Below are 21603 nucleotides of genomic sequence, written 5' to 3'. Positions count from 1 at the left end.
AAGGACTTTGTGGACTGGTGCCAGCAGTATCAACTCCAGATCAACCCTAGGAAAACTAAGGAGTTGGTTGTGGATTTCTGCAGGCAACAGTCCTCACCAGCACTGATGAACATCCAGGGTATGGACATAGAGAGGGTGACCTCCTACAAGTACCTGGGTGTTCTTCTCAACAACAAACTGGACTGGTCGACTAACACGGACACCCTGATTAGGAAAGGTCAGAGCAGACTTTTCCTACTCAGGAAACTGAGGTCTTTTGGGGTTCAGGGGTCACTCCTTAAGACTTTCTATAACTCGGTGGTGGCCTCGGCCATCCATTATGGCATTGTCTGCTGGTCAGGCAGCATCTCGGCCCGGGATAGGAAGAGATTAGAGCGACTAGTCAGGAAGGCTGGTTCTGTCCTGGGCTGCTCCCTCGACACTCTGGAGGAGGTGGGCAACAGCAGGATGCTAGCTAAGCTAAAAGCTATGTTGGACAGTCCCCCCCCCCCCCTCCGGCCAGCCCTGACAGCACTCGGTAGCTCCTTCAGTCAGAGACTGTTACACCCGCGTTGCAAGACGGAGAGATACCGCCGCTCGTTCCTACCGACTGCTGTCAGGCTGCTGAATAAAAAATGAATAAATAAATATATCATAAAATTATTTAAATGATATGACAACAAATGTGAATTGTACTGTGACTATTGTATTTATATTGCACTTAATTGAACTTATTGACCTTATCCATATTTATATTTATATTGCACTTAATTGAACTGTGTTTTCTTTTCTCTTCTTTCTACCCTCAATCTTGCTGCTGAAGGCTGTAAATTTCCCCAGTGTGGGACAAATAAAGGATATCTTATCTTATCTTATCTTGAATGTTTACATCGTTTTGCGAATTCAAGGATTTGCTAAAAATAAATAAATAAATACATAAATAATAAAATCAGATTTTTTAATAAAATTATTTTTAAACAAGGGTCACTCCTGGCCACTTCCTGATTTACATATCCCAAACAGCCAGCCAGTAGATTTTGTTGCTGTCTATTTCTAAATTTGTGATGTTTGTAGTTGCACTTTAAATTATATATAAAAATTTGATCTTTAATTAGTTTTTAACCAAAATCAATTTCTTAGGAGAATGTTTCATGGTGATGGTCGATAAGAATGGAAATATAAATTTTTAATTGCTCCTTTTGGTTTGTCCAACATCAAGTCACTCGCATGATTTGACAGTGACAATGCAGTCAAGAAATTTAAAAAAATGTTTTATATTTTAAATGGTGCGGCATGTAAATTTGAGGCTATTGTAAAATGATGCTATTCACCTTCTTTTGTAAATGTCATCGATAACGGGGTGCATCATCTAAAATCTCACTGAGAGGGCGCCATATTGGCTCGCGTTGTCCTTTGTTGAATGCGAAATGTCGAAAATTTTTAGTTTTGTGCTCACCGTATGCAAAATGATGTCTCTTTGTTCTTTCAATTCAGGCAATATTTATCTTTGATTTACTTGTTAAATGACAAACTTGAATAGAAAAAAAGAATACATATGTACTCCTGCACAAATAGGTTATCATTTTGACACTTCCTCTGATGGCATTCCATTTGAAAGATGATCTGAATTTTCAGCCATCTCACACATCCCTCATTTTCCATTTGAAGCAGGTGTGTCACACGAGGAGCGGGATTTGGACCCGGAAGCAGACATGACACACAAGTTGAAAAGTAAAAGTCACTCTGTCTGAGAGAAAGCTTGACTTCCTGTGACCATGTGTCAAGTTTGATTTGTAGAAAATCATCTCCGCGAGCCACTGTCAGAACGCGGCAAACCGTTTGGATGTTTTTACGCGTAGGCAGAATATGAAATTGCTTTCTAACATCGAAGAGACTAACACCATTTTCCTGTTGGTATTTGGCCTTGTGACCACAGTTGATAGTCCGCCATTGATATTTCTCTATGCTTCTTCCCACAGATCCAAGATGTGCGGCATCTGGGCTATGTTTGGCAGTGATGAGTGCCTGTCAGCTCAGTGCACAAACGCCATGAAGATCGCACATCGAGGCCCGGACGCCTTCCGCTTTGAAAATATCAATGGATACACCAACTGCTGCTTTGGCTTCCATCGTCTGGTTATTTTGGATCAGCTGCATGGCATGCAACCCTTGCATGTCAAGAAATTTCCTTCTTTGTGGCTGTGCTACAATGGCGAGATTTACAACCATCTCACAGTAAGAATACACAAGCTGTTTGCCTTTTTGTGGTTATGTTTGGACCGCATGACCAGGCGGTCAACACATTGATGACCGTATTTTCCGCACTGCATTATAAGGCGCGTAGAATAGAAGCTACAATAGTGGCTGCAGTTGCGCTATGCATCCACTGGATGGAGCCATACTAATTGGAATACAATACAATACAGTTTTATTTATATGGAGCCCTGGCTGCGGTTGCATTATTATGCATCCAAAAAGGGCTGAATATCCTTCGAAGTCTTGCTTGTCTCCTTCTTCCTTCGTTTTGTCAGTAGTTAAGTCTGCTTTTGGTATGATCTTTGTTTGATCATGGCTGCGCAGAGCTCACAAAGTAATTGTCTTTTCGAGGGTGTGTTGGCGACTGCGCATGTCAATTCGTGTCGGGCAAAACACTTTTAGGTTCCAATTGGTTCCTGCTAATCACCACTTGATGGCACAGGAACACTAGCAGGGAAACAACTCAATGGGGAATGTAAAGAGACTAACACCATATATAAGGCGCACTGGATTATAAGGCGCACTGTTGAAAATCGAATACTTTTAGGTGCGCCTTGTAGTGCGGAAAATATTGTAATTCAAAATGAGCCAAATCCTCACAATTTCAGCCTCTAAAATTGTAAATATTCTTTCTTTAGTCCTCATGGAAGGCAGGCTGATTATCTTTGCGCTTTTTCAAAATGAGACATTTGCAAGCATATAAATCAGCATGTATTGTATTGTATTGTATTGTATTGTATTGTATTGTATTGTATTGTATTTGCTTTTAATTTGTTAAAAATGGCCAGCATTTTTTCCTCTTGTCTGACATGTTACCGACCATACCAGTTACTAAATTCTAATTATTTTGTGCATTTTCTGCTTCGTTAATTTAGAATAAGGTTCTGTTTTGGAATAAAGGGATGGAAATCAAAACATTAAAAAAAAAATCCGAATAATTGATTTAATCATCAAAATAATCAACAGATTAATCAATGGTTAAAATAATCAGTTGTTAGTTGCTGCCCCAAACGGCAACATTTTAAAATGAAGGTACATCGAAGTACTAGAGATGAAACCAAAAATCATCATGATTGTCATGATACTTTGTCTAAAACCTGCACAGCAATTTCCTTAATGATATTGGAATTTTGAACCCAAATTTTCATGCATGCAAGACATCACCAAATTTACTTCGAATGATTAAGCTAGCCAGCGATACAACTGCTCATGGTGGGACTCTCATAAACATCAGGTCATTATTTTTAGAGCCGCTGTAGTTCATGTCATTTCATCAAAAGCAACATTGAACAAAACTCAAATTAGTTTTTTGACTGCTTGATGAATAACTTGAAAATTAAGTCAAGGTTCGTTTTTCATCCGACTATTACAAACTGCAACAGAGACAAGAATGATTTCAAGATGATTTAATTTGATCTGATGACATCACAAGGCTCACATTTAGGATTAGAAATTGGTTATATTTCAGGTTTGAATTGATTTTTTTTTTTTTTGGTCAACTCAATACTTTGTACTTTATCTAGCTATGAGATGTTCCTACTCAAGGCTTCAAGTCGGAGTGTGACTGCTGCTCAAAGGCTGAAAGAGCGGCCACAGACTTCTTTCTCAGAATTCATTGTTTACATGCAACGTGCACGCATGTAGTTACAATTAAATCAGGCGACGGCCAAACCCGCAAGTTGCGGTTTTACAAGATTCCCTGGAAGTCTGCAGACACTGTATACATTCCCCGCTATGCTGAGTCTTTGAGGGAGTTTAAGAGTTTTCCATCCACCTATTATCCCAACCACTTACTCTCACGAGGGTCGCTGGCGTGTTGGAGCCGATCCCAGTCGTCTTTGGGCAGTAGCCGGGGTACACCCTGAACTGGTTACCAGCCAATCGCAGGGCACACAGAGACGAACAACAACTATTCATGCTCACAATCACACCTAGGGACAACTAAAGTCTCTAACAAGCACCAAAAAGATTTATTGGTACCTCGCTAGTGTCACTTGAGGGTACCAAAACACTGCTGTTAAAATGTTAAACTATGACGAATCATTGCAAATTTTATCATGATTTATCAGTAAACCATTTCTTCCCTAATTTGTCGATTTAAAACTGCCTTTGACTTAAATAATCTATTTGCTCAAATTACTCAAGAGTATGAAAAAAATCCCCACACTTTTTCATCTTACAAAGACATTAAAGACACTTATTGTCTTCCAGTTTTGTTGGAACGATCTCTCTCTCTCTCTCTCTCTCTCTCTCTCTCTATATATATATTTACTTTACGAAACGGTAAAAGGAGAGATGGATTCTGTTTGAACGCAGCTTTATTCAGAGGACGTCTGCGCCGCAGTAAGATCGAAAACACACTCTTAGCGGCAACCAAATCACTTCCTGCTTTCCCTTCCTTCAACAGCCAATCAGAAGCTGTCAATATAGAAACAAGTCGAAGACATTATTAAACAACAGAATGTAATTTAGGTCATCTTAACCTGAAAGAATATGACGCTTAAACATAAAATGATAATAATAATATAACGATAAGGTTACAGAGAGAGAGAGAGAGAGAGAGAGAGAGAGAGAGAGAGAGAGAGAGAGAGAGAGAGAGAGAGAGAGAGAAGCTCTCCATTATTCTCAGTCTTTGGACGTTTTTTTCGTCACTTATTTTAACTCAACATACTGAATGTATTGAAAAACAACAATGAAAAGCCGACAGCATCTTTAAACGAACATGCATGTTTTTGGAATGTGGAGGGCCCAGGGGGGAAAGCTTGAGTCACGAAAGAAAACCCATAAAAGAACAGGGATAAAATTTAAATTCCGCACTGGAGGGCTTGAGCCAAGACTATTTTATACACATTCATTAAAAGAGAATGTTTGTCGTGCGTGTTAAACATATGGACATATGGTTGTTGGCTGTGTTGGGAAAGTGAGTTCATTTTTGACACAAACCAGTTCACGAGGGTCATGAGGGGTGCTGGAGCCTATCCCAGCTGTCTTCCGTCAGTAGGCAGGGGACACCCTGAACCGGTTGACAACCAATTACAGGGCACACAGAGACGAACAACCATCCACGCTCACACTCACACCTAGGGACAATTTAGAGTGTTCATTAACCTGCCACGCATGTCTTTGGAATGTGGGATGAAACCGAAGTACCCGGAAAAAAACACACAGGCACGGGGAGAGCATGCAAACTCACACAGGAGGACCAGAGCCGGATTCAAACCCTGCACCTCTGCATTGTGAGGTCGACGCGCTAACCACTGGACCACTGGGCCTCTCTGATCTAGTACTTGGGTGCTTTAAATCAACGTGGCCATTCAGATTCACTGTCGATGTAATTTAAATCCATATTTGCTTTTTGAAACCGGGCAGGCAAAATTTGAACATGAAAAAAAAAAATTAATAAACGCTGAATACAATAGAACAAATCTGAATAAAATATCTAATCAATTACATTTTTAATACATTTTTGAAATGGTAAAGAGACTTTATGGACACCCTGTATTTTCAAAAGTACATCCAAATAGTTATGTAATGGGTACTTTTTCCCATTCTGCATTGATGAATACGATTTACTCCATATGTCAAGGTCACGTTTCCCCATTCTGCATGCACAGCAACTGTATCCCCCACCCCCCAAGTCACACGTTGCCAACATCTGCTGCAGATTTTCTGTGCACGTTAACGTAGCTTCCTCTCGAATTTTGGTGTGCATGCTGAGTGCGTGTTCGACAAAGGATGCGGATTTAAGTATTTCCAGGCCTCAAAGCTGAAGGTGCTTGTCAACTGAAGTTCTGGTTGAACCTGAGAGATATTTCTCCAAGCAGGTTGTGCGAAAACATGAAGGGAGTTAACCCTGAGGCGAGGGAAAGGCTGAACTTTCCTTTGCAAAGAGAAATTCCGACTCAGTCACCATGGTCACTTGACTGAGTGAACCTTTTTTTATGCTAAATCCGGATTTTTCTACCAATGTCCTCCCAAGGACACGTGGTTTGTCCATTTCTCCCCGATTCCATCGAAACTCAGGCACAACTAATTCAAAAAAACAATAACATAATGCCATCTACAGTTTTCTTTGAGATTGAATTGATTTTCTATTCTTTAAACTCAGTCATAATGTTTGACATCAGTGCGAAACCTTTTTTTTTGGGGGGGGGTGAAATGGAGTTTTGTTTCAATGCAGAGTATATTGAAATATTTCATAAAAATAATGACGTATCCATCATTGAGAAAAGTCACTCTCTCCATTAAACGCCTGTCAACTGTATTTGTGTCAGGGAAAATAATTCCACAGGAATTTGGTGGAGAAAGCCTTTTATCTGAACTCATATTTGATATTTCATTAATTTTGGTTGACACGCTCAGACTGAGACTATAGTCTACTTCTCATTCATTTAGATCATTGTGTCAAAGTCAAGGCCCGGGGGCCATATCCAGCCCGCTGGATCATTTTATGTGTTCCGCCAAAGCAAATCACGTGTGTGTGTGAACTTGCTAAAATCTGGACCGTAATGTCAAATTGTAACGTGTAATAAATAACGTTGAGATTTTGCAAGAATTTTGTCACCCTGTTTCCACTCACTTGAACACTAATTGAACAAACTATTATAATTCACTTGACTAATTTCAAAACTAAAAAGCTACTCATTTGTTGTGTACAAGGAATCATTTTGTGGTTTCCCTCCGAGGGGAGACGCAACTCCAAATTGACCCGCCACTAAAATGAGTTGGACATCCCTGATTTTATTTATTTATCCATTCATCTCACCGGGGGCGTTTTTTACCCTACGGCATCCGCTCACTTGTGGATCAAACCTGCGCCGCCGCCACCACATCACAGTCCTGCTACTGAGGAGTTTTTTGTAACAACCCTGGGGATTTTTTGTTCTTTTTTTAAGGAGAGGGGAAAGTGTTTGATTCTCAGTCAAAAGTAAACATTTGCATATTACCCCTGGCAAAGGTGGAGTGCTCTCTCTCTCTCTCTCTCTCTCTCTCTCTCTCTCTCTCTCTCTCTCTCTCTCTCTCTCTCTCCCCCCCTCTCTCTCCAAGTGCTTCTCATGGCAGCTTCTCTTATAACCCGCAGTGGACATGAGGACTTTTTTTTTAAATATACCTCTCCTCACAAGGGTCCCAGCTGTCTTCGGGCAGTAGGCAGGGTACACATATAGACAAACAACCATTCGCACGCACACATAAGGACAATTTAGAGTGCATGCATGTTTTTGGAAAGTGGGAGGAAACCGGAGTACCCGGGAAAAACCCACGCAGGCACGTGGAGAACATGCTTACCATGCAGGATAGCCGGAGCCGGAATTGAAACTTGCCCCTCTGTGCTGTGATGCCAACGCACTAATCAGTGTACTATAAAAGATCCTAAATAAAATTACATACAATAAAAACTTCAGTCGCAACGACCGCACTCGCCTGCCGCCCCGCCCCAAGAATTCCATTTACACATGAAGAGTACATCTCGTGGTCGTGAGTGAGCTCAGGACTCGCTGGTACCACAGACGCGCACTACATGGGTCTGTTTTTTATTTTTATTGTTGTTCCTGAAACATTTTTCCACAAGAATTCCATATACCAGGCGGCCCGGTGGTCCAGTGGTTCGCGTGTCGACCTCACAGTGCAGAGGTATCGGGTTCAATTCCATCTCCGGCCTCCCTGTGTGGAGTTTGCATGTTCTCCCCAGGCCTGCGTTGGTTTGCTCCGGGTACTCCGGTTTCATCCCACATTCCAAAAACAGGCATAGTAGGTTAATGGAACACTCTAAATTGGCCCTAGGTATGAATATGAGCACGGATCAGTGTTCGTCTCTATGTGTCCTGCGATTGTCTGGCAACCAGTTCAGGGTGTCCCCTGCCTACTGCCCAAAGACAGTTGGGATAGACTCCAGCACCCCCCTCGACCCTTGTGAGGATAAGCGGATCGGAGAATGAATGAATGAATGAACGAATCCGATATACCATCAATGCAAGCAATTGGTTCACATTACCAGCATTGCCTGATTACCGTATTTGCCCGAATATAAGACGGCCCTGATTATAAGACGACCCGCTCTTTTTCAAGACTCAAGTTTGAAAAAATACTTTTTGAACACCAAATTAATTTTTATACAGAAAATAATTACAGTACATCTGAAACAAATGATTATCACAATATATTTGAGAGAAAAAGCTTGTTATTTTGCCTCATTCAAATCTTAATATCTGAACATTTAAATATGTAAACTAAAGTGCAATCACATTCATAAATGAATGGCTTCTGGTTTTTGAAATGTAAATTACATCATAACTTCTCCTCAGCTGCCAGTTAACCTGGCCGATCTTGGACCCACTTTTCTCTAGATTGTCGCTACGTTTCTCCATTTTCTGTTATCTCTTCTATTATTTTCTTCTCTCTCCTTTCTTACCGCTATTTTTTATTTTTATTCTTCGTGCTACCGCTGTTTTTATTTTTATTCTTCGTGATAGGGGTTCACTTTGGCCTGGGGAGTCAAGTTCAGCATTCGTTTCAATGATATGTGGCGCCATCTAGCGTCATAAATGGGTATAATGTCTAGACCCTGAATATAAGAGGACCCCCACTTTTTCAGTCTTATTTCAATGCAAAAAACACCGTCTTATTTTCGGGCCAATACGATAGTTTCCAGTGGGGGTTGGACCCAACCAAGGCTGCCCTTTGTCACCGATTCTGTTCATAACCTTGATGACCAGAATTTATTGGCAAAGGCGAGCCGCTGAGTGCGTCTGGTTTGGCGTCCTCAGTGTTGCATCTTTGCTTTTTGCAGAGGAGGTGGTACTGTTAGCTTCTTCAAGCAAAGATCTCCAACTCTCACTGGAGTGGTTCTAAGCTGAATGTGAAGCAGTTTGCGATGAAAATCATCACCTCCAAATCTGGGATGATGGTCCTCAGTTGGAAAACGTTGGAGTGCCCTCTCCAAATCGGAGATGAGATGCCGCCCCAAGTGGAGGAGTTTAGGTATCTTGAGATCTTGGTCACGATTAAGTGCAGGATGCAGGATGAGAGCGGGAGATGCACAGGCGGATCAATGCAGCGCCTGCTGTGATGCGGACTCTGTCGTGTGAAATACTGAGCTCAGCCGAAAGATCCCGGATACAAGCGGCTGAAAAGAGTTTCCTCCACAGGCTCTCCCTAAGAGACAGAGTGAGTAGCTCAGTCATCCGGGAGGGACTTAGAGTCCAGTTGGTGTTCCTCTGCATTGAAAAGAGCCAGATGAGGTGGTTCGGGAATCTTATTCGGATGGCTCCTAGATGTCTCCCTGCGTATGCCTTCCGGGCGTGTCTCACCGTCAGGAGGCCTTGGGGACGATCCAGGACACCCTGGAAAGACTATGTCTCTTGGCTGGTTCGGGAAAGCCTTGAGAGCCTGCTGGGAAGCGCTTCAAGAAGTGGCTGGGGAGAGGGATGTCTGAGCTTCCCCGCTAAAGCTGCTGCCGCCACAACCCAACCCCAGAAAAGCGGCAGCAAATGGATGGTTGGATAATTATTGAGAAAAATAAATATGACATCAAACAAATAATCACAATTAATAAATACATTGAAGTCCTCCATTTTAGGAAAAAGGCTAAATCAACCCAACAGATATTACAGGAGTCTTGATAATATAAACACACAGTGGCCGGATTACCGAACGGAGCGGGTTATATGTGGCTTCGTCCAGCACTGAACGAGACGGATTCCTGTTTGCGCAACAGAATGCCTTTCATAATTTCATCAAACATAAAATATGTCTTGAACATATACTTTTGAATAAATCAATCATTAATCTGAACATATCAGTCCTTTGCATTCTATGGAATTTGTATTTTATTTATTTATTTATTTATTTATTTTGAGTACGTGAGTACAGATTTGTACCAAGCAAAGACCACCTTTACAGTTTATAGTGATTTAACTTTTATCCCCGGCGGACACGCTGCTGCTTATATGCCATATGCTCTGTACCGGCACACGAATACATGAAACACTTAACTATGGTTTGACAGACTCTGATTTCTGTCACCCGTCTTTCTGGAATGGATGAGTTGGAGTTTCCACCCCCCCCATCTCAGAGTTAACTTACTTTGATGATTTCTGTCACCCGTCTTTCTGGAATGGATGAGTCAGAGTTTCCACCGCCCATCTCAGGGTTAACTTACTTTTGAGTTTTCTACTATTTGGAATACAGTACTACTCAGGCCCCAATGTAAGTGAAAACATACACATACAGCAAGGTAAACAAGTGATTTGCAACGTGTCTGGTTTACGTTTCAAGTATGTAATTCAAGAAGTTGCCTGAAAGGGGTGGGGGGCTTGTTAACTTAAGGACGCCATCCAGTTAATGGCTGCTCAATGTTTGTTATCTGTGTACTGTAACAACCTGATATTTATTCTTTCCCTCAGTCACCCTCTACTTTGTTTTCCCACTCTTCTTTCAGCTAAAGAAGCAATTTGACTTTGAATGCCAGACAGAAGTGGACGGTGAGGTCTTGCTCCATTTGTATGACCGCTTTGGCATTCAGAAGGCGGCCTCTCTCCTGGATGGCACTTTTGCTTTTGTTCTTTTGGACACAACCAACGAAAAAGTGTGCCTTGGAAGGGACACATATGGTGTGCGCCCTTTGTTTCGACTTCTTACTGACAATGGATTGCTCGGAGTCAGCTCCGAAGCCAAAGGTAATAGAAAATGTATCGTGAACCCCCACTTATTTGCAGCTGACATGGCATTGTTTTACAGTACATCGAGCTCCTTAATTCAGTGCAATACAGTTCCTTGGCACAAAGATGCCACAAGATGGCAGAAAAGCACCATATGAAGTTCCTCCTTTGTACTCGGGCTGCCACAAATGATTACTGTATATTGTTAGTTGACCAATACATCATCAGTAGTCACGATTAGTCGAGGATCATATGTCAATCACGGCACGTTGCAGTAGCAAGCAGTTGCGCAGATATTACCATTATTATCTTACAGCTTGAATTCTTTAAGTTATGTACAAGGGAGGCGTTGCATGCATTTAGTTTGCGAGGGGGGAGTGGTCTAGGAAAACGACGACCTAAATAATTTCTGTACTACGACAAGCTCTGCTAAATAAGATAACCAAATGTTATGATGATAAATCAGTAACCTGAAAATCGATATAAAGATGTTCACAGACGCTCACACACAAATTTATACACTCCCACGGTGGGACAGCGACGATAGTACGTCCAGATTCAGGAAGTGACGTCAGGATCCCTGCTATTGAAATTATATAAGAGAACGTCAAATTCACTTGTAGTGCAGTGTTTAACCTGAACATGGCCCCACAGAGACACCTTTGCCCCAAATTTAAGATTTCCCCAGGACGTTTAGACAGCATTAGTCGACACCCGTTTATACAGTTTATCAGTAAAAGTTGATTTGGCAGCGAGTACCCCTTTAAATATTTTTGGTGAAATGCGCCGAACTTTCAGATTCTGTTGCTCACGCTGACACCGTTTAGCCATGAGGAAACATTCACCACAATGCTTTTTGATATTCACATCACCGATGACACAGATTAGCACTACTGCGCATGCGCATCACAGACGAGGCATACAGCCAGCCGGAGAAGCTGGAGACGAGGCAAATTTGGGAGAGAAACACAACGCCAAATAAATAAACACATCACTAAACTACTTGTCAACATTGACATTAATTGCCAACGATTTTTTTTTTATCGTCAACGTCGTCGTCAGCTAATCTTGGCAGGCCGATTTGGTACCAAGATGCCACAAGATGGCACTAAGTGATAATGTTACACGAGACACAGGCAGGCCTGAGCTGAAAAATAGCGAAGTTTTTGTGTGTGTGTGTGTGTGTGTGTGTGTGTGTGTGTGTGTGTGTGTGTGTGTGTGTGTGTGTGTGTGTGTGTGTGTGTGTGTGTGTGAATAAAGTTAATTTGCAAATCTCAAACCTCAGATATGCGGGGGTTCACCAAGTCTTCAGTTTAGGGGAAAATATTGCGCATTTTCTTAAGCGAAGTTGTGTATTTTCTTCCAGGTCTTATGGATGTTATCCCTGCATTGGGCAATCCTGCCAAAATCACCCCCTTTCTTCCGGGATATTTTGAGGTCTTTGATTTGAAGCCCAACGGCAAAGTGAAATCCATTCAGTTGGAGCAGTTTCATGAATGTACAAATGAGCCCATTCATGCCATCTATGACACTGTGGGGAAACTGCCAGCAAGTATGAATTGGCCTTGATGATTGAGTTGATCTCATTTTATACAAGAAAAAAGGTTTAACTATCATTATTAACATTTCTAAGGTTTTGATGAAGACATTGTGAAGAACAACATCAGAACCTTGTTTGAGAATGCAGTTAGGAAACGTCTCATGGCCACGAGGAGAATTGGTTGTCTTCTCTCAGGTACTTTTCAAGTATTTTTCCATTATTCGTGATTTGTTATCTTTCACCAAATTTTACACAGGGGGTGTGTGCGCGCGTGTGTGTATGCATGAATAAACACCAATTCCAATGAAGTTGGGATGTTGTGTAAATAAAAACAGGAGACAATGATTTACAAATCATTTTCAACCTCTATTGAAAGTAATATATTGAAGACATTATTTTTTTGCGACCATTCACTCATTTGAATTTGATATTTGCAACAGATTCCAAACAAGATTGGACAGAGGCCTGTTTACTACTGTGTTGCATCACTTTTCCTTTTTATTTTAAATAACTTTTACAAAGAAAGTGTGAGCTGTCACGAGAACTGCTACATATGGCGGAGCTATAGTTGATAGTCGCTGCACTGCTAACGTAAATCACTTAAGTAAGATATCTGAGATATTTTAGTCAAATAGAGTACATTGTTTTTCAGAAAGTTAACTTCCTGTTGTTCAGGTGGTCTGGATTCCAGTTTGGTTGCCGCTACGTTGGTGAAACTGGCAAAAGAAGGGGGGCTGAAATATCCAATTCAAACATTTTCAATCGGGTCAGAGGACAGCCCGGACATCCTAGCAGCCCGTAAGGTAAGAGTTTCCAATTTATGGCTGGTAAATGCCAATCGGAAAAAAAACAAACAAAACAAAACATTTTTCTTTTGTTTTTCTTTATACCAGTTGATGTCCACATTATCTTCCAGTCCAAACTGTGATTGTTGTCTGTCCAAGGTTGCGGCTTACATCGGCAGTGAACACCACGAAGTGAACTTTACTGCAGAAGAAGGCATTCGCGCTGTAGAGGAAGTCATTGTAAGCCTTGAGACGTATGACATCACTACCGTACGTGCCTCTGTTGGTGAGTGAAAACTGACGAGTCCACTAAAGTGTGTGTCCCTGGATGATTATTGTGTGTGTGTGTGTGTGTGTGTGTGTGTGTGTGTGCGCGCGTGCGTGTGTGCGTGTGAGTGTGTGTTTGTGTGTGTGTGTGTTCGCACACACATTCACCTTTTTTGAGCGGTAAATTGTGAAGTCTCCAACGCCCCCTGCCGACCAAATTCCTCCTTCTCGAATGTGCTCTCGCGCCACAACTGTCAAGCAGCCCTCATCCTCTGATCCTAAATTCGCCCCTGCATGAACTTCTCTTCAAGAATAAAACTTGGACCAAGACGAATAAAAAAATTAGTAGCAGACTTAAAAGGTGGAAAAAGATGTCACGTTGGACGTGACTTTTCGAATGGCTCGACAAGTTTATGGGGCAGTGCTGCAAATTATCCAGTAGGGGGTGTCGTTGTACAGCATACAAGAGCTCACCCATTCAAAATGGCAGTCAACGGTGAAAACACAAACATAAAGGACAATTTCAAAGGAAGAAGGCCAATTCCAAGATAGGGAAGTAAAAATGAAAAAAACAAAAACAAAATAAAGTACGTTCATGTCGCAGAAAGATGTAACAGATGCAGAAATACATAACACAAAGACAATACAACTCAATCCACCATTAGGGTTGCCACCTTTCAGATCTGGAACTAAGTGACACTCCTCACGCTGCGAAATGCATAAAACTACATGTATTTTTTTTTAATCTGAAAAAAAAAGTCGCATGAACCTGAGCATGACCTATACGCTCTTCAAAAAGTGTTGTAAATGAAACAAAGATTTGTACTTGAACAGCTATGAAACACTTAATAGCCTGAACTTGCGCATATAGACCTGACCAACTGTATTGTATCCATATTGAAGTGCTCGATATTAAACAAAGCCTGTCTGGGGACACTTTTACTGAAAGAGGACAATACTTAAATGAAAGAGCCAATAGTGCTGTAAATGTAGCAACCGGGGACCTTTACCTTCAGAGGAAGAAAAATGTGTTTAGGCATGTTCAAAGCTGAATAGACGGAATTAGGCTGAACTTGAGCAGCCTGTCTTACTGGAACAAAGCCTGTCTGGTAACATCCATCCATCCATTTTCTAATCCGCTTATCCTAACAAGGGTTCCGGGCATGCTGGAGCCTATCCCAGATGTCTTTGGGCAGTAGGCAAGGGACACCCTGAACTGGTTGCCAGGCAATCGCAGTGTCTGGGGACACTTTTACTGTAATAAAGATAACTACAATAAAATTAAACACTTGTGTGAAGCCAAATGAAAAGATGGAAACAAAAATTTATTCCTCAACCCCCTCATGTGCTGTGCTATTTACAATGGGTGAGTGGGGGCACTCTGCAGGTTTCACGTGTGTTTATTCAGCAGCCTGACAGCAGTCAGTAGGAGCGAGCGGCGGTACCTCGCCTTGCAGGGCGGGTGTATCGGTCTCTGGCTGAAGGAACTGCCCAGTGCTGTCAGGGTGGCCTGGAGGGGGTGTGAGGGTCTGTCCATCATAGCTGTTAGCTTAGCTAGCATCCTCCTGTTGTCCACCTCCTCCAGAGTGTCCAGGGAGCAGCCCAGTACAGAGCGGGCCCTCCTGACCAGTCGGTCCAGTCTCTCTCTGTCCCTGGCTGAGATGCTGCCTGACCAGCAGACTAAGCCATAATGGATGGCTGAAGGAATGGAATGTCTGGTTTGTCGCCGGCCAGTACTTAGCCCGTTAGCCTGCCAAGGTAACAGCTGGTCCCTACTGTAAACAATGGGGTCGCGTGTGCGAGCGGGGTCTCCGGACACAGTAAACGTAAAAAAGTGGAAGAAAATAATGGAGATGAGCAGAAATGAAGATGCTCATCTCCCCCCGGTATTGTGACTTAGGTGAGGATCAAATCACATTGTGTGAACAATTTATGCAGAAACTCGGGTACAGTAAGTCCAAAGGTTTCGTATACGTTTTCCTTTCAGATGAATTTTGGTACGGTGTTCTTATTGTGTACAAACTGATTTTAATGGAACTGATGAATTAAAAAAAAAGAAAAAGAATACTGCAGGAATGACTGCATACGTGTCTTACATGTGCATTTGGTAATGAGATGATGAATTGATTCCAAATGAAGCACATATTGAAATAACTAATATTGAGACTTTCTTTTCTTCTAAACGACGCCTGTCACCCATTCTGCCCTTTTTTCCTCTCCCCTGCAGGAATGTACTTAGTCTCTAAATACATCCGTGAGAAGACGGATAGTGTGGTGATCTTCTCTGGAGAAGGCTCTGATGAGCTCACGCAAGGCTATATTTACTTCCACAAGGCAAGTCCTGTTTTCGAACTGAATTCACGTGTAACGTTGAATGCATTTTTTTGAGAACAGGTCTCAAACTCGCGGCCCGCGGGCCAAATGCGGCCCACAGGACCCTAGTTTGAGGCCCCCTCCGTGATATGAAAGTTTAATGTTAGTGAGGCCCGCAATAGTTTGATCTTTAGCCATGCTAAATAGTTAGGTCTGTCACATTCGAAGGCCGACACATTCGGAGCACTTGGACTATAGCGGCAACGTGACCAGCTCGACTACACGTGTCAACCACGGATGTAAACAACCCCCCGCTGCTGCTGAATACACATTTAAACATATAAACAATACGCCAGTGTGGCTGTTATGGCTTTTACATCCACACAAGCGACATTTTATGTGTATGTGTCCGTGTTCGCGTTAGCTCCATGCTAGCCACTAGCCGAACTTTTCAAACTTTATAAGTTTCTTTTCATTTAATTTAATATTAATCGGCCACCACAAATACTTTATGTTTCCATGGTTTCCAACCTTCAACCAATCACTAACTGTGCCATTTAATTTAATATTAATCGGCCACCACAAATACTATATGCATATGACATCGAGCCGGCACTAACTGTGGCGTGCTCGATGTCATATGCAGGCTCAGGACCCTGAGCCGATCTGGTACCAATGGAAATGACGCTCTTTGATTTGTTTGTTTATTTATTTTTTCATCTTATTTTGTGTAGAAAAATAAAAAAATGAAGATCCCTCTTTTAGAGTTTGCAGCCACAGTGTCTAAAAACATGTACGATGTTTAAAAAGCTCGAATCTCAGACTAATAAGATTGTGCCGGGACAATGAATAACGACTGACGGAAGACTCATAATAATAAATAATCATTGAAAGCATAAAGGCTCACATTGATGACTGTTAAATCAAGATATTGATCATATATTAATATTGTGGTGATTTGATTTGATTTTTAAAAATTTTGTTATACCCTTACTGTAGGCGCCCAGCACCAAAGCAGGAGCAGAAGAGAGCGTTCGACTGCTGAAAGAACTCTACCTGTTTGATAATCTCCGAGCCGATCGTACCACTTCTGCACATGGGTAACGTTTTGCTTGGGGCGCCGGGGGAGAGACCGCCGCAAAGCTCAGTCAGCTTCCCAATAAATGCACATTCACTGCTTCAGTAATTTGTGCCATTTATCGTTCAGTTTGGAGCTCCGAGTCCCTTTCTTGGACCACAGACTGACAGCTTACTACCTATCCCTGCCTGAGGAAATGAGAAATCCTCGGGTTCGTTCTTACATGCCACGTTTTTTTTTGGGGGGGGGGGGGGAATCATTATTTTCCGGGATTTGTCAAGACGAACTTCCGGTTATTAAGTATCGGGGTAATTTGTCTGCAGCATGGTGTGGAGAAGTACCTTTTGAGGGACTCGTTCAGCGGTCAGAAATTGATCCCTGATGAGATCCTGTGGAGGAGGAAAGAAGCCTTCAGTGATGGTGTAATGTCTCTTAAGAAGTCCTGGTATATCTTTCTGGAGGAGAACCTTTCATCCACGGTATGCGTAATGATTGAAGACACTTGCCGTCATTTTACTTTTTGGAAAAAAAAAAAACAAAAAAGGGAAAGTGCATATTAAACTCATTCAATCATTTTCACTTGAGCAACCCCCTCAATCCCAGCGTTTTTCTGGATTTTGACTGATCTTGCAAGGCCCACAGAATATTTGGTTGGAATGCTGTGTAAACATGGAGCCTACCAAAACAAGGTTTGGACTCTCTTCTTTCAGCAGAAAAGATGTATTTCTATCATTTTCCATTCTTCAGCAATCGCCATTACAAAATGGCCAAGTTTCATGGAAATAGCGATTCCTGGGCAAAAAATGGAGAAAAAGAGCTTTTTGTTAAAATCATGCATTTCAATCACGTGAGGTACCACTGCCACCTACTGGTCATTTTTTTACATGATTTACAATGCAAACGGCTTATTCTCATTCACAGATTGCATCAAACCCTCCTCCTGTCTACAACGCAAAAAAAAGGCTTAGACTTACATGTACGCCCTTGGTGGGCGGGGCCTAATTTTAAAAAGACGTACAAGTACGTCTTGTGGAATGAAAGAGTTAATGAACATTTGTGTGTAAATATGTTAGCCGTTGGCTGTTTTTCATCTCTGGTCCCTCGGCGAGTTTATGCGATATCTTAAGTATATTGTGTACTGTTTTCAGAGCATAGAATTTTTGCCCATGTTGAGCAATCTTTGCAATGCACCAAACAGCTGTCAAAAAATTACAACAAAATAATTTTGTGGTAACTTTTTCAAAATTATTTTAACGAAGAACATAATCTGGATTTCTCACGTAATTCCTGCATGGCAAAATTAAGTGGGACACTAGCGTTGTCCTGACAGGGTTTTACTTTTACCTCAATGACTTCAATGATCGAAAGTTCGGGAACGCATTTATAGTGTGAACTGAACATCGGCATAGCATTTCTACCTGATGAGCATTGATGTGAACACGCTCATTTTGTCATCTGTTCATGGTTTTTTAACATACTTTTAAAACAATTTATTTTCAACCGGCATAAAAATAAAAGTACTGTATCATACGGTAACTTGTGGGAAAAATACCAGCAAAAATTAAGACAAAAATTTAAAAAATAAATAAATAAAGAGGAAAACATATATATGTATATTTTTTTTTCTTCATGTGTCACAAAGCGCTCAATACAGCCGTTCCTACATTTCATTTTAATTATTGAAAAATCGCTTAGAGCAGGGGTGCCCAACCTTTCTTGACCGAAGATCTACTTTTTGATCAACCAACCTTCCGCGATCGACCCGTTACCGCGCACGCGCGCATGCGCACGCACATACGCACGCTTGCCATGATAAGCAACAGCCTGGCGTGGAGGCATTCGACTCACTTTTGCAGGCTGTTACGTGTACAGTTTTAAAATGCTTCTTTTGGCCCTCCATAATTCCCATTCTTTGCGAGTGCCATCGGTGAATTGGATACAAAATGCACTTTGCCTGGTACTACTACTACTACTAATAATAATAATAATAAAGGCTTCATTGCAACAGCTCTGATCGCAAGCTGCCATTGCAGACTGCTGAAGGGTAACAACATCCGGCGACGCAGGTCACACGGCACCGTACGATAACGTGACCTGCTTCATTTCATTTTGTTTTTTAAATACTTTTTGTGAAAGTGAGACGGATAGGATGATTTGTGTTCAGTGTGCATTAACACAAAAAGTATATTACGAACATCAACAGAGATACTCAAATGTTTGTTCGTTTTTTTTTTTTTCCCTCTCCACCCCTCATGATCGATTTGGGGCCAGTCCGCGAGCTACCTGTCGATCGTGCTCGACATAATGGGCACCCCTGGCTTCGGGCCATGTTTTAACATAAAATTGTCCAAATCCTCTCATGTCGGCCTCGCAACAGTAATTTTTCACCAACTTTTGTGGTCATTCATGAAAACAGACTTGTGTTTAATAATCAAAACAAAACATTTGCAAACCTCTACTTTTACTTCAGAAAACAATAACCGCACCAGTAAATTAATCGGTTTCAAAAAGATGATGAGTAAGAAGTTAATCCCTCCTTCATAACCGCACCAGTAAATTAATCGGTTTCAAAAAGATGATGAGTAAAAAGTTAATCCCTCCTCCTGTGACATTATTTAATTGGCATTTACTTTTTTTTAAAATTATTATAACACTGCCAAATAAAGGACAATTTATTAACAAACAGTAAATTGGGAATAATGGTGTTGTAATAGGGCGACACAGTGGTCGACTGCACGCAGCCTTGCAGTGCAACGGTGCAGGGTTCGATTCTGGCCGCGGCCTCCCTGTGTGGAGTTTGCATGTTCTCCCTTTGCTTGCGTGGGTTTTCTCCAGGTACTCTGGTTTCCTCCCACATTCCAAAAACATATATGGCAGGTTAATGGAGCCCTCTAAATCACGGGTGTCAAAGTCAAGGCCCGGGGGCCAGATGCGGCCCACATTTTATGGCCCGCAAAAAAGTCATCGGTGTCAACGTCCATGATCCTTGCTTAAATCTGTACCGAAATCTCAAATCGTCGTACAAGACAAATAACGGTAAAATTTTGCAATACCTTTGTTACCCTGTTTGCACTCACTTGAGCAATAATTGAACAAATACTTGACTGATTTCAAAACTAGTGAGCCTTTGTGTACAAATAATAATACGATGTGATGATTAAACATTTATTCGTTTTCACTGTCGTAATGGCCCTCCGAGGGAAGACGTAACTCCAAAGTGGCCCACGACAAAAAATGAATTTGAAACCCCTGCTCTAAATTGTCCCTAAGTGTGCTTATGTGCGAGAATAGTTTTTTGTCGATGTGTGCCCTGCGATTGGCTGGCAACCAGTTCAGGATGTACTGCCCAAAGGCAGCTGGGATAGCCTCCAGCGCGCCCGTGACCCTCGTGGGAATAACCAGATTAGAACATGGATGGATGGTTGATTTAGTAATAGCCTTTGATTCAAAATAAAACGTTATCTGATTAATCAATGGAATGATCAATAGAAAAATGGATTCTAAAAATATTCGATAGTGTCAGCTCTGCATTGATACACGTTTTGTGTTTGTGGACACTACAACTTGCCACTCTGTCTCATGACCCCACCAAAGATGATTTATTTATTTATTTTTGTACATGAGTACATTCGTAACATTTCATGTCCTTTCAAACACAGTGCTAAGATGAAGCCATTTGATGGTCAGCGCAAGAGTGAAACGCCACCAGTTACACATGTGCGTATCCATGGCAATAACAACCCAACCTGTCGACCCAAATAAATAAATCAACCAAAAAAATAAATACGTGGAAGGTTGGCTGCTTGAAAAGTAGATCTTGGGTCAAAAAAGGTTGAGCACTCCTGGTGTAGATAAAGCGTGATGTAAGTGCACTCCATTCATTATTTTGATCAAATTGTGTTTTTCATGTGGTGGACAATTGTCTGTTTTTTTCCCCAAAATGAGTATAAAAGATACTAATCAAATAGGTACTCGTTCCCAGATGTCAAAATGAGTTTTGGATGAGAATTTGAGCTGTAATTCTGGGATTTGCCAATTTAATAATCCCGTAAAATGATAACTTCTTCTTGTCGTGTCTTTTGACAGGTGACCGATGGCCAAATGGCGGATGCCTCGAAAATATTCCCTCACAACACTCCCCGTACTAAAGAGGCCTACTACTTCAGGCGGGTGTTTGAAAAACACTTCCCTGGCCATGCTGAGCTGCTCCCCCATTTCTGGATGCCGCGCTGGATTGACGCCACTGACCCATCAGCTCGCACGCTACCCATCTACAAAACTAACCAGGAACATCTGAATAACTGCAAGTGAAGTCCCTGCAGAAACCGTCGACTCAGTCCATTCGCTACAGGTTTTGCTTTTCACCAAATTTTGGAAATCATTTTCAGCACATCTAGTGTCAATACTTAGGAATTGAAATACAATAGAAGCAGGGCACAGAATTCACGAAAAAAACTGTAATGATAATGCTGTCTTCAAGATACAGTTGATCTAGACGTACGGTATATTTGCGATTGGATGAGTCACGAAAATGCACAATTCGGTTCAGAGCTCGGTTTTGTGGTATGTGTTTCAGGTTTTGTGGTATGTGTTTCAGAATTACATACACACACATGCACATGCACACACACACACACACACACACACACACACACACACACGAGTGCTTAGAGAGTGAGAGAGCGAGCGAGAGACTTCTTGCATATATTATATTATATTATATTATAT

General features: G+C 41.7%; 1 protein-coding gene across 2 annotated transcripts in view; it reads left to right on the top strand.

Moving 5' to 3' along the window:
* Positions 1-21322, top strand: part of asns (asparagine synthetase) — a 29911-nt gene extending 8589 nt beyond the window's left edge. For both annotated transcript variants that reach the window (XM_019857329.1, XM_019857330.1), the window contains exons 2-12: positions 1959-2214; positions 10673-10910; positions 12259-12444; positions 12526-12627; positions 13108-13235; positions 13377-13503; positions 15712-15818; positions 16797-16897; positions 17005-17086; positions 17199-17354; positions 20962-21322. In XM_019857329.1, coding sequence (XP_019712888.1) covers positions 1966-2214; positions 10673-10910; positions 12259-12444; positions 12526-12627; positions 13108-13235; positions 13377-13503; positions 15712-15818; positions 16797-16897; positions 17005-17086; positions 17199-17354; positions 20962-21186 — 1701 coding nt within the window. In that variant the 5' untranslated portion in view covers positions 1959-1965 and the 3' untranslated portion in view covers positions 21187-21322. The remainder of the gene's footprint in view (positions 1-1958; positions 2215-10672; positions 10911-12258; positions 12445-12525; positions 12628-13107; positions 13236-13376; positions 13504-15711; positions 15819-16796; positions 16898-17004; positions 17087-17198; positions 17355-20961) is intronic.
* Positions 21323-21603: the final 281 nt, after the last annotated feature.

The sequence above is a fragment of the Hippocampus comes genome, unplaced genomic scaffold (genome assembly GCF_001891065.2).
Source record: "Hippocampus comes isolate QL1 unplaced genomic scaffold, H_comes_QL1_v1.1 scaffold73, whole genome shotgun sequence".
Lineage (NCBI taxonomy): Eukaryota > Metazoa > Chordata > Actinopteri > Syngnathiformes > Syngnathidae > Hippocampus > Hippocampus comes.
Note: the sequence above shows the minus strand (reverse complement) of the source record. Positions and strands in the feature narration are given on the sequence as shown.